The sequence below is a fragment of the Cephus cinctus genome, unplaced genomic scaffold (genome assembly GCF_000341935.2).
Source record: "Cephus cinctus unplaced genomic scaffold, Ccin1 Ccin1_scaffold0114, whole genome shotgun sequence".
Taxonomy (NCBI): domain Eukaryota; kingdom Metazoa; phylum Arthropoda; class Insecta; order Hymenoptera; family Cephidae; genus Cephus; species Cephus cinctus.
The window spans coordinates 105114-117347 of NW_014332849.1; the positions used below are offsets into that span (position 1 = coordinate 105114).

General features: G+C 34.0%; 2 protein-coding genes across 7 annotated transcripts; both read left to right on the forward strand.

Annotated features, from left to right (window-relative positions):
- Nucleotides 1-26: 26 nt before the first annotated feature.
- LOC107274795 (serine/threonine-protein kinase D3) lies at nucleotides 27-10383 on the forward strand. Of its 6 annotated transcripts, none has more exons than XM_025092096.1 (14): nucleotides 94-913; nucleotides 2598-2674; nucleotides 2789-3073; nucleotides 3336-3467; nucleotides 3551-3765; nucleotides 3854-4133; nucleotides 4238-4395; nucleotides 4483-4544; nucleotides 4667-4790; nucleotides 4870-5002; nucleotides 5074-5256; nucleotides 5344-6090; nucleotides 6190-6275; nucleotides 6378-10383. In XM_025092096.1, the coding sequence occupies exons 2-14, from the start codon at nucleotides 2632-2634 to the stop codon at nucleotides 6489-6491; spliced, it is 2562 nt and encodes an 853-aa protein (XP_024947864.1). In that variant the 5' UTR covers nucleotides 94-913; nucleotides 2598-2631; the 3' UTR covers nucleotides 6492-10383. The 6 variants fall into 6 exon arrangements, with proteins under 6 accessions (XP_024947865.1, XP_024947864.1, XP_015609800.1 ...); XM_015754314.2 differs by having other exon boundaries at nucleotides 94-370; nucleotides 4661-4790; XM_025092095.1 differs by having other exon boundaries at nucleotides 640-913; nucleotides 4661-4790.
- On the forward strand, nucleotides 9079-12232 carry LOC107274803. The gene is made up of 4 exons (XM_025079695.1): nucleotides 9079-9203; nucleotides 10438-11622; nucleotides 11704-11867; nucleotides 11985-12232. The coding sequence occupies exons 2-4, from the start codon at nucleotides 10899-10901 to the stop codon at nucleotides 12117-12119; spliced, it is 1023 nt and encodes a 340-aa protein (XP_024935463.1). The 5' UTR covers nucleotides 9079-9203; nucleotides 10438-10898; the 3' UTR covers nucleotides 12120-12232.
- Nucleotides 12233-12234: the final 2 nt, after the last annotated feature.

A 12234-nucleotide genomic window follows, 5' to 3' on the forward strand; every position in this document is an offset into this window, starting at 1 on the left:
ATGGCGATGGCGAAGTCAATGACGGTACCATCGTCAGAAGTAGCAGTGAGTTTAGCGTTGAGTAGTGAGAATCATAAGTCGCTATGTCAGTGGCTAGCATAGATATTCGGAACCAACATTCCTGTTAAAGTTTAAATAAATTATCGTGACTTATCAGATACATAACGGGATGATCATATCGACAAGAAGGGAGTGCAATATATGCAGTGCTTCTTAAAAGAAGTATATACCTATACACAATACTCTGACCATAGGGGAAGCACTGGCCGTTTAGGCGCGACCATCCTGAACTCAGGAATGTCCAGTGGGTGAGCAGAAGTTTTGCGAGTAACGCTCCCAGACACGTCGTACATTGCTACCAGAGAGCAAGGTGGGTCGGGCTCCGTGAGATAACTGTAAAATTCTTACATTGGCCATCTATGTGTGTCAGAGTACTTTTGACGCAGCCAGTATTACCTCTACGACCGCATGCATCGTTACCGTCGTCACTAACTCCTGGATACAATAGTGAAGCAAATCATTTAAAATACAGAACATACGTGACATCGTAAAGCCGGCACGATCGGTAGTGACTTTAGTGTGCATGCGTAATCTGCATGCAATTATTTAATTACACCAAATATACATATATTACTTCTCAAAGCAAATCAGCCTGGAAATAAATAATCGTGACGCCTTCATCTGTATTATCTCTTGGGATGTTTATTCTGGTAGCCTCCACGCGAGTTTTTAAAATCAACTACGTTGCTTATTCTCTTTTAATTAATTGCCTCGGGCATCGCGTTCAACTTATTTTTTGAGATTTTGTAAAAAAAAAGTCGTTGCTTTGCTGTGTAAAGTTACCTGTTAAAAAAAATTCAACGGACGTGACTGTCATCGTGTAACCAGGAACTACAGTGGCAATTATAATAAAGTAGGTACCGAAATGTAAACAGGTACTAATTAATTTAACGTAGAGATTTAGTAATAACTTGCAATTACATATGTATTTTTATTTTAGGCTTTGATCATTTTGCTTTAACGTTCTTGTCACTTTCACCGTCACGCGTGGCACATTTTCTGGTTCGTTTTCAAGGAGTATTTTTTTGCTTGCTTGTCATTTTACTTCCTCCTTGGCTGTGAACGCTAAATTAATGACACTTGTTATTTAATTTTGATTAATTACCTATGCTCTGCTGATCCTGTTTACTGCGGTTATGCATTAACGCTTATTACGTAAATTAAAAATCAAACAGCTGGATCCATCAGAAGATAATTGACTTACTTAAAGACGACCTAGATGCTCCCTCTTACGCTGATCGAGATTCTTTATTCTTGCGGAAGATTATGTGCGTGCATGCGTGCATATCTCTTCCTCTCTGTTATGTTTTGCACTTATTCTTCTATAACATTAAGCCGGGTGCGGCAATCCTTTTTATATCTACCTTACTCATCCAGTTCCAATATATTTACTTGGTTTACCAGACGCCGTAGAATCGAGGGAAGATAATACTTTTATTCCACAATAAATGCATAATCGATTCTCTTTTGTTATATGTGGAAATAATAACAATCCGAATTGTGTGTTTTACATAAGAAAGTATTATGCCAATGTAAATACATTATGTTAATTCGAGAAAAATTATAGTGGACATAGTCGATTGTGTGTTAAAATTTAACAAGAAATATTTGGCAGTTGTAAATTTAAAATTGCCTAAGTGCATCAAGTTGTGTTAATTTTTTATATAATATTTTCAGTACAACTGCTAAATGAGTAATGCTAATTATGTACATAATAGAACGTTAAAAATTAGATTTTCTTGTATGTTTTATATGATGTGGATATTGTCTTGTATGATAATTATTATAGAAATGGATCAACTATATAATAACTGATTACAATTCGTTGTTTTTGTTGCTGTTTCTTCTTAATGATTAGTATTTTGCTTTTTTATTTCTTGTCGTCAATTATGAGGATAATCTATTCCGTCCGATTTGAAATTTCGCTGATAAATTTTAATCGATTTATTCATCCTTGGTTTCCTGGCCGACGAGAATCAAATAGTCTTCTTATATACGTTTTATCACAGCTGCTTGTGCCACTCGTCGAACCCCTTTAGTTTTTGTCACATTGACGACTCCGTGCTCGTTTTAATACGTCCTGTTTAATTCGAACGAGCTTCTAAAAGGGGCTCAGTCCAATATAAAACATTGTGCTAACGTCTGTTCAAACAATTTTAATATAGTTTATCGTTTCTCTTTTGCAATGGAATGTTATCATATCAAATTTACAATGCAGAAGTTTTTTATATATTTATAATTGCCAGTAATTTCAGATGTAATGAATTTATTTGAGTAATCATTATTTGAAACGTGATTGTAAGATAATGGTGATAGATTGAGTTCTTTTATCTTGGGATTATTTAATTGTTGTTTTATCCTGCACAAAATCTGATGATATTAGTGGTGATAATTCTGTATTAATACATTAATTGCTGATACCATGATTGAATTGTTTTTTTCATTTAGTCGGTGACTAGATTGCTAGATTTTGAAATCATGTTTTATGATTGATGTAGTTTTTAGTTTTGATTATAATATTTAAACTTTTGATTCAGACGGATTTAAAGGTATATTAAAATCTTTACAAAAATGAAACGACACAGAAATAAAGCACAGCGTTGGTATAAGAAAGGTATAAATATATTTGTTGTATATGTAACAGATTAGCTAATGTATTTGTATGAGATTATAAAATTAAAACGTATTTTTTTATTTAATAAGCTAATTTTTAATGTAATTTTTCTAGTGGACTGGACTCAGGTAATCATGGAGGGACCAGAGGTCACGTTCCTCTTTCAATTTGGATTAATTCGTGATACTGTTACGGTTGAAGCCAGTGCTTTGACATTGAAAGCCCTCAAAGATTTTGCCTGTGATTTTATCAACACCAAGTGTCCCGATCATGGCTTGAGTCAGCTCAACGAAAGATTACTGTTGTTCAAGCATGATTATAACTCAACAAATATACTACAGCTCATTACAAATGCCACTGAAGTGGTTGATGAAACGTTAGTGGAGATTGTACTCACAGGTAAGATATTTTCATCAAAGATATTATGATAGCAATGATGACAAAGATATACTTGAATATCTACGTAAAGTTAGTCAAGTGTCACTTCTAAGAGATAGGAGCATTGACTTTGATTAAAATTTAACGAAGGATCAAATGGAACATCTAACAATTAGATATCTGAATTGGGCATTTAATCCTTAGTTGAATTTCAACTGATGTCGATGCAGCTGATTCTAATAGTTTAAAGTATGCATTCAAGCATTTTATTATTATTGCACAGCTCAAGTGCCAAGTGAAGAAGTTCCCATACGTCCCCATGCTCTAACAGTTCATTCGTATAAAGCACCAGCATTTTGCGACTTTTGTGGTGAGATGTTATTTGGCCTTGTCCGACAAGGACTAAAATGTGAAGGTAATTACTTTAAAATGCATGCGTCCACTTGACAGAAGATGAAGTATCTATAATCCATTTTCTGCAATGGACTTTCGTTTCAGGATGTGGTATGAACTATCACAAACGTTGCGTAATCAAAATACCAAACAATTGTTCGCAAGATGCAAATCAGAGAAGACGGAGTTCAACCCTCTTGCATGTGCCACGGTCACCAAGTCAGGGTTCAACCAGTAGTTTGGCAAGTGCCAGTGATGACAATAATACAAATCACAGTGCTAGCAACGTTTTTAATGCAAGCCAGAGTAATAGTACATTGGTAAAAACTTGAATCAGCTTAAATTTAACAAATAATTATAAGCATCACGCTATGCTATTTCCTACAAAACTGCAATATCTATTTTTAGGCGATTCCAAGCATAGTAACCCCAAAGCAATCACGATCTCCATCACTAGGCGGTCGACCTGTCTGGGTAGAACGTGAAATAGCCACACGCATTAAAATTCCACACACTTTTGTCGTTCATACATATACACGGCCGACAGTTTGCGGCCTCTGTAAGAAATTATTGCGTGGCCTCTTTAAACAAGGTCTACAGTGCAAGGATTGCCAATATAATGCGCATAAAAAATGTATTGACAAAATTCCAAAGGATTGCACTGGCGAGAATCCAAAAGACAGTGCAGGTATTGAATACAACTTCCACATTTTCATATAGCGATAGAAATTTTTTTAATTCAGTACTTCTCGTAGACTATTCTGTACATTTGATATACTGATAATTCGATAGGCAACGAATATCCTGACAGTGGTGTTGGCAGTGAATCCGAAGGACGGTATGATGGAAGAAATGAAGAAGGTGATGGTGACAGCGATGCTGAATCTCCTCCGCCTCCATCCCATTCGACACACGAGACAGATGGAAGTAACCTCAACGGAGGATATACTGTAAGATAAATTGTAATCTATTTGTAGAATTAATTCAAATATCTCCTAGTAACAGCGTAGTTTAATTTAATTATTACAATTTTGTAGGACCTCATTCCAAGCCATGACGACGTCTCCTCCGATGAGTTTAAAAAGTCAAGAACCTCCAGGTAATCACTTATTTCTGTGAAAAGTAAGCTCTCCAATCTGTTTCTATCCTAACAATATTCCTTTTCTGTTTCCTTCTACTTCTGTCTCTTCTTGCGTTTTCTCTACGCAAAACTAGTTGCAGCTCATCGCCAAGCAATAACATCCCACTAATGCGCATAGTTCAGAGCGTCAAGCACACAAAACGGCGCGGTTCCAAAGTCCTTAAGGAAGGCTGGATGGTACATTTCACAAGTCGTGATCCAGTCGTAAGTATTAAACAATAATAAGTATAATTGAAGTATCGTTATTTTTATGTCTTTTTAATTATATCAATCATTTTTTTAGAGAAAGAGACATTATTGGAGGCTCGATACAAAGGCTATCACATTGTTCCAAAGTGACAGCGGATCAAAGTATTACAAAGAAATTCCATTATCTGAAATATTAGTTGTTGAAACAGCCAAAGTTCCATATTCTCGTAAGTTCTCATATCTTATATACGCTGCTTCCTTTAATGGATATTATCATAAGTGATTTTCGCCTATTTAGATACAATGCACTGCTTCGAGCTAAGAACAGCCAATGTAGATTATTACGTTGGAGAGGATCCACTATACGGTGATGTAGGTGGGCAGCTTCCGCCTCCGGAAAGTGGCGTCGGGGCGTACATAGCTAGAACTTGGGAAACAAGTATCCGTCAAGCACTGATGCCCGTCACTTCCGGTTCAGCGAGTATGCACAATCTAATATATTTAAAACATTTAAACATAATTTATGAAAAACCCATTACAGTTGCTAATTGCGCTTTAATTTGCTTAGATCAAGAACAGTCAACAGAACCGGAAGAGCGAATAACAGATATGTCCCAGCTGTATCAAATATTTCCGGATGAGGTTTTGGGTTCTGGACAGTTTGGAATAGTTTATGGCGGAGTGCATAGAAAAACTGGACGCGCAGTGGCAATAAAAGTCATCGACAAATTACGTTTTCCTACGAAACAAGAAGCACAGTTGAAGAACGAAGTAGCTATCTTGCAAAATTTATCTCACAGCGGCGTTGTCAACTTAGAGCGGATGTTCGAGACGCCCGAACGGATATTTGTCGTGATGGAAAAACTAAAAGGAGACATGTTGGAGATGATTTTGAATTCTGAGAAAGGACGTCTCAGTGAAAGAATTACAAAATTCCTTATAACGCAAATATTAGTTGCCCTGAAACATCTCCATAGCAAGAACATCGTACACTGCGACCTGAAGCCAGAGAACGTTTTACTAAGTAGCAATAGCGACTTCACCCAGGTGAAGCTCTGCGATTTTGGCTTTGCCAGGATAATTGGCGAGAAAAGCTTTCGTAGAAGCGTTGTAGGTACACCGGCGTACCTGGCACCGGAAGTCCTGAGGAATAAAGGGTACAATAGGTCATTAGATATGTGGAGCGTTGGCGTAATCGTGTACGTATCCTTAAGCGGTACGTTTCCTTTCAACGAGGATGAGGATATCAATGAACAAATTCAAAATGCCGCCTTTATGTATCCTCCTAATCCGTGGAAAGAGATTTCATCTGATGGTAAGAATCTGAGAATTAGAAATTACCTTAATTATAATATGCGATCGCTTATTGCTTTTATATTATTGAATTAAATTAATTGAATTATTTCATTCACAGCTATAGATCTGATTAATAATTTACTACAAGTCAAACAGAGGAAACGATACACAGTCGACAAGAGCTTGCAGCATGTTTGGTTACAAGTGAGTATTTCTTTTTTCTATATATATGATTATCAAATCCCTTTCAAATCTTCATCTACCGATACAACGTCCTGTTTTTATCTTATGCCTATTTTTATATAGGATTATCAAACATGGTGCGATCTTCGCGAACTCGAGTCTCAGGTTGGCTGTCGTTATTTGACTCATGAAAGCGATGACGCTCGCTGGATGACGTTTGCTGGTCAACGCGCATGACATAACTTTCCGGCGAGTAGAAATATTGAGTCATCCTCGACGCCGACTCCACTGCATAAAGGATGGCCACGCAGTGCACGTGCTACTTTACGACGCTTCATTCGCGCCTGACGAATTCTTTGAGTCGCGACGTATTCTTTGCGTCATGACGCAAATTCATCTCTTTACTATCCTGCCTATTCGATTTTTCGATATTCGGCTGTCAGGATTTACTGTCTACTTACGTGTCTTTCAAATTACTTATATTTTGGGGACGTGCAATTTTTTTAAATGACTCCTTCATAATTTCGAAACCGTTTGCTACTCTTATCAAACTGATACAGATTTTTGGTATTGGTAAAAACTATTTGTTCGATCATCTTTAGCGGTTTTTGTATACTTTTCGTCTTTAAAAGAGCACAATAGTATTACGTCTTACTGTCGAATTCAGTAGTTTACGCTCAGTGAATTTTCAAGTAATACTTTCTTTAATCTGCGACAATTTTAATCCACTGTCTATATCTTTCTAAAATATCAGAACTCATCAGGAATGAATTCCGATACTAATTTCGTCAAATGGAAGACACTTGTATTTGCATATTACAATTTTTTTAAATTAAGGGATAAGTTTTAATTATATGTACGTTTATTAATAACGCATAGACGCATACATAACAAAAATACGTATATACGTACGTATAAAATACGATCTGGGATAAAAAGTACGTTTCAATCAATTTTATTAGAAATGCTCGTTATTATGGACGCTGTAATCGTAGATTAGGGCGTTTAATTACTTTTTATATATCTCATTATGTTACAGAAACATAAGTTGTGACCTGGTTGTGGGATCTGATTAATTATAATTTTTATTATTATTATTATTATTATTATTATTATCATCTCAGGCGTGATCAAGCCGATTTGACACGAATCAATATTATATAATATTAATATTCGTGGAACAAAAAGTAATTTACTTGGCCACTGAGAATTATACTTGATATTATTTAACGTTAATGATATTATTTAATGCATCGCAACATTCTATTTAACGTGGCCTTCTTGGAGAAGGTTTATAAAGTTTATCTTACTTATTGTTTCCGAAATTATTTTTTTAATACAGTTAAGTCATCTGTTTTTGTCCTAATCACGTGTGTGTCTGCGCGACGAAGTTTCGTTCTATTGATTTAGATCCGAGACAAATTGGAATGCAGATTCATTAACAAAATATTCATTAATCTTATTAGTTTCAAACTATATTTTTATTTTTATTGTAAAACCAAATGCGCTTACCTTATTTACACGCTTTTATAATTTTGAAATTTTGGTCATGTATATTATATGTATATTCATGTGAATGCTATAGAATTATTCATGTGAATATATATATATATCTTCGCATTGTTCTCCTGTCTCGATAAAAATTGTATTTCTGTGCTCGTGATTTACACTGAAAAATACTCATTATAAATATATTTTTAAAAATTTACCATATGCACGTCCATGAAAACAAACAAGAGAATTGTATAATATTTACGTTTCGCTTAAGTTTACTTCTCGCGAAGATGAAATGGCCGTGAATGTTTAAAGAAACAAGAAACAATGAAAATTGAGAGAGTAATCAAAGAAGTATTTCTTCTCACTCGTCTAATTAAAGTCGTACGAAAGTTCGATTTTTATAATTGACGTAATTCAAGATTTTATCCATTCCAATTATTATGATAGTTTCGACCATCACTTTGTATCTACGAGGTTGATATACGGCACTTATAATTATTATAATTGCTATAGTAATTATTTATACAGCTCAGCTTTATTCCTACAATTTAATCAAACTCTATTCTGCTTTCTTTCTGTATAAAGATTTTTGATAAATTAGAAAGTACAATAATGGACGATCCACGAACGATCTGAATTACTGTCGGACAAATTCGTAATTAGATATGTACATACGTGCACCCTGTTACTGGTTTATCGCTCACTCAATTTCGTCTGTATAATCGAAAAAGGAAAAAAGTGGGTACGCAGTAAATAAAAGGAAAGAGAAAGAAATGGCACGCGATAAAAGAAGGAAAAAGCCGAGAGTGCGTATATAAAGTAAATTGTGCCAAATATCAACGAGTCTGCTTTTAACTCATAACGCTAGTTCCTGGTAAATACCTGTAATTTTGCGAACTCGTAACATTCCAAAAGCTTTTTAAAAATGTCACGAAAAAAGATTACGACATAATTTCTCGAGAGTTTTATATTGAATTCCAATTGGCATTTCCTTTTATTTACTCGCTTCACTTGTACAAATTAAACTTGACGTCTTTGTATATTCAAATTGAATTATGCGCCTTAATGCTACGTCATGTGTCATAATATCTCTTTAATCGACTGTACGCTGGCTGCCATTTTAGCTTAATTGTTCGAATATTCCGTAACGTGTATTTTATGTCGATGGCGCTTTTTAAATGTTCGCGGATTCTTTGTTACGTCCATTGTTAATTACGTATAAATACGTATCTCATATTATTACATAGGTATACTTATCCAGATCGCATTATAGGATCGTCTTTTCGTCCATGGAGACTTCGCACGATTAGCTTCTTTTAATTTTTTCGCCCGTTTTCCGTTGATCTTACATGGAAATTCTTTCACTTTACTCTATGAAGAAACAGAGAGAGAACTCGATTGAATGTTGAATATTTATCATGTGTTCAAAACTGGCGATAACGACTTTTACAGGTAACTTATCTAAATATTCAAATATATCGACTTTCAACGCGTTTTCATCCCTCTTTAGAATGATGCAAGTTACGTGCATTATATAGAAACATCCGAACGTTAATGGTTAACTTTATAACATACGGATCCACCGTGATGAAACGAATGCTAATTCTATGAAATATTTAAGGAGGTATCCACTATTTTTTTTCTCGTCTTTGACTTTATCTTATCTTATAATCTTTCATAAATTATTAAGAACTATACGCGTATACACGAGTTAGCCTACATTGCAGGAAACTACATTTCATCGCATCTTTGTATCTGCCTTATCAATTTAAGATAAAACAAAGTGAAACAAGAGCATGTCGTCGTGCTGAAGTTAACTATTGGCAGACTTTGATAATTACGACAATGAAGAATAAGCAAGGAAAACAAGAAGTTTATATAGGTATATAATGAAAAATGATTATGTTTTTCGACGGATCTGTTATCATCGCCATCGACAACACTAAATTATATCTTTGAGAGCTCTTGACGTTACAAATTTTTTAAACTGATCGATATATCAAATATTTAATATATTATATTCTCTAACTGTATTAACGCTTAAAAAAGTAAGAACCAATTTGACGGTAAACGATAATAATTATAGCATCTATAATAGTAACCGGTCGACAAAATAGTAAATAAAATATATATACATACGTATAAAAACGGGCCTAAGAAAAGGAAGTATTAAAGAAAAAATTAAGTCGGCTGGTTTCATAAAATTCAGAATTTTTTGCTTTTCCATATATATCCCAGTAAACAATGTCATAACAGTTACATATTCACAATGTTAAAACGTCACGTTAAGGGATATAACAGTTGCAAAATACCTGACGTGCATAACTATTATGTCACCGAGTTTGAAACTGTTATTTATTGTTTGTTGAGATATATATATATATATATATATTTATTTCACATATATTACATATATTTCTACATATTTCTTTGCTATATGTATAAGAGTATATGTATAAAGGTCTATGGTTGATATCGTTGAATCGCTATGTAGGAATTTGCGTGTTGCTTAACATTAACAGTATTATTAAAAGGTTGTTACAAAGCATATAAATATTGAGATACACCTGTACTCCTTTTTATTGTAAGGGCACAACGTATTAATAAAAAAAAAAACATTTTTTACTCTCAAGGAATATGTAACTGTCGACTGGAGGAATTTAAATTTTATTAATATTTTTTACAGTTATTTTCAAGGGGGAACTGTGATGTCAGAATATACCGTTGCAAAGTTTCTGAAGCCTGTCGAGTAATCTCCTCTTCATGGTGAGTAGAAGCCACCGGTCGAATTATAGTAATGAAAAAGATACTTGTGTTCCAGAAATGTCGCACTGGTAAAATATGGTATAATGTAATAACGTCTCTTGATTGATTTCTCAAATGAACTATTGTAAGAACTATGTATTCTTTTAGGACATGAGAATCGATTGGATTAGGCATTTGAATTATGTTAGAAGATCTTTTATTTGTTGCGATAGACTATGTATTTTTTTTTAACGACAAAAAGTCTACTTGAAATAATTGCTTTGCTCTTACGACGCTTTTAAGCGGTAACTTGACTCAGTTTTCATTTGAATTTCAGAGCGACGGTTGTGGATAATATATATCTGTTTTTTTTTTTAATGACAGTTTTAAAAAATAAGTAAAATGTTTGTTCAGTATTTATCGACAGTTTTATTTCTTTTCTTCGTCTCGTCCAGGAATGTAATCTTTGCCGAGTGGGTGGAAATTCCACAATTTTCAGACGAATCCAAAGTTTACAGATTGCCTGTTAGACACGATCAAATTAATAAAATGCATTTTGGAAATCCTATTCGTAATGAATTACGAAATGTTAGTAGATCGACTGTGGTTCGTATGACGGATGTTAATAAAGTAAAAGAGATAATTAATGATCGCACGGATCTGACGTCACAATCATTAACACAAGTTCGAATCAAAGAAAGTAATTCGCCATTTAGTAATAAACCACAGGATAGTAAAATAGATTTTAATGAAGAAAATATCAAAGATAGTTTTGATGGTAAATATGATAGCGACGTTGATAATAATAACGACGATGATCATGTATCGATCGATATCGAACAAGATGAATATAGTGATGATATGCAGATTCAAATGGAATCGCCTGTAAAAGTGGTAACGAATGAATTCGAGATCAATGATGCTTCGTCCACTACGGAAAATATAATTATCAACGAAAGTGACAATTCGCGCTACGAAACAATAAATCACGAATCATCGTTCTTTGATTATTTACCAATGGAGACCTTGAAAAGTGTTCATCAAACTTTAAAATCGCAACCGGCTACACTAAAGGGAAAAATACGATTTTTGAAAACATTCGAGAGAACTTTGATGATGGAAATTGGTAAGAGGAAGATTTTAATACAATTTGGCATTTGATATAATTGTTTGAATTAATCATTGAAGTAAATTTATTCAATTACAGAATCTAGATTAGCTGCTACTTTAGCACCATCCAGAAAAATAAGAGGTGCTTCTGGAGATCATTACGAAAGTGATGATGACAGTTTAGGATTTCCATCATTAGAAGGAGCACTTATGGCTATTTCATTCCTTACTTTTGCTGTTTATCTCGTGCGATTAGTTATGGTAAGTCTAATATGATTTTTTAAACAAATAATTGTGTTACTTTGAGTTATGCTTGTTAAAGGACACGATGTATTCATTTTTTTTTCTAAATCATATTTATTTTTATTTTCCATACAGCTTCTCTTTCGAAATCTGAACACTAGCGCTACTACGGCAACTGTAGTCGTTGGAAGAAAAAAAAGATCTTCTGAACGATTTAATCAAGATACTGCAAGAGTTCTTAATTATTTAGAGACATTCGTGTCGCATTAGGAAATATAGAATTTGAATGTTCCATCGCGAAGCAAGATTTAGATTAAGGAGACAACTATTATTTGTTAAATCATTTTTGCATAATTATTATAATAAAATTAACGTATACAGTTGG

Bases quoted from the DNA above. Each gene is read 5' to 3' on its own strand.
- LOC107274795 (XM_015754314.2), top strand. From the start codon at position 2,632: ATGAAACGACACAGAAATAAAGCACAGCGTTGGTATAAGAAAG. The intron at 3,468-3,550 runs GTAATTACTTTA...CTTTCGTTTCAG, and splicing joins ACAAGGACTAAAATGTGAAG to GATGTGGTATGAACTATCAC. The intron at 5,003-5,073 runs GTAAGTTCTCAT...TCGCCTATTTAG, and splicing joins AGCCAAAGTTCCATATTCTC to ATACAATGCACTGCTTCGAG.
- LOC107274803 (XM_025079695.1), top strand. From the start codon at position 10,899: ATGTTTGTTCAGTATTTATCGACAGTTTTATTTCTTTTCTTCGTCTCG. The intron at 11,623-11,703 runs GTAAGAGGAAGA...ATTCAATTACAG, and splicing joins AACTTTGATGATGGAAATTG to AATCTAGATTAGCTGCTACT. The intron at 11,868-11,984 runs GTAAGTCTAATA...TTTTCCATACAG, and splicing joins ATCTCGTGCGATTAGTTATG to CTTCTCTTTCGAAATCTGAA.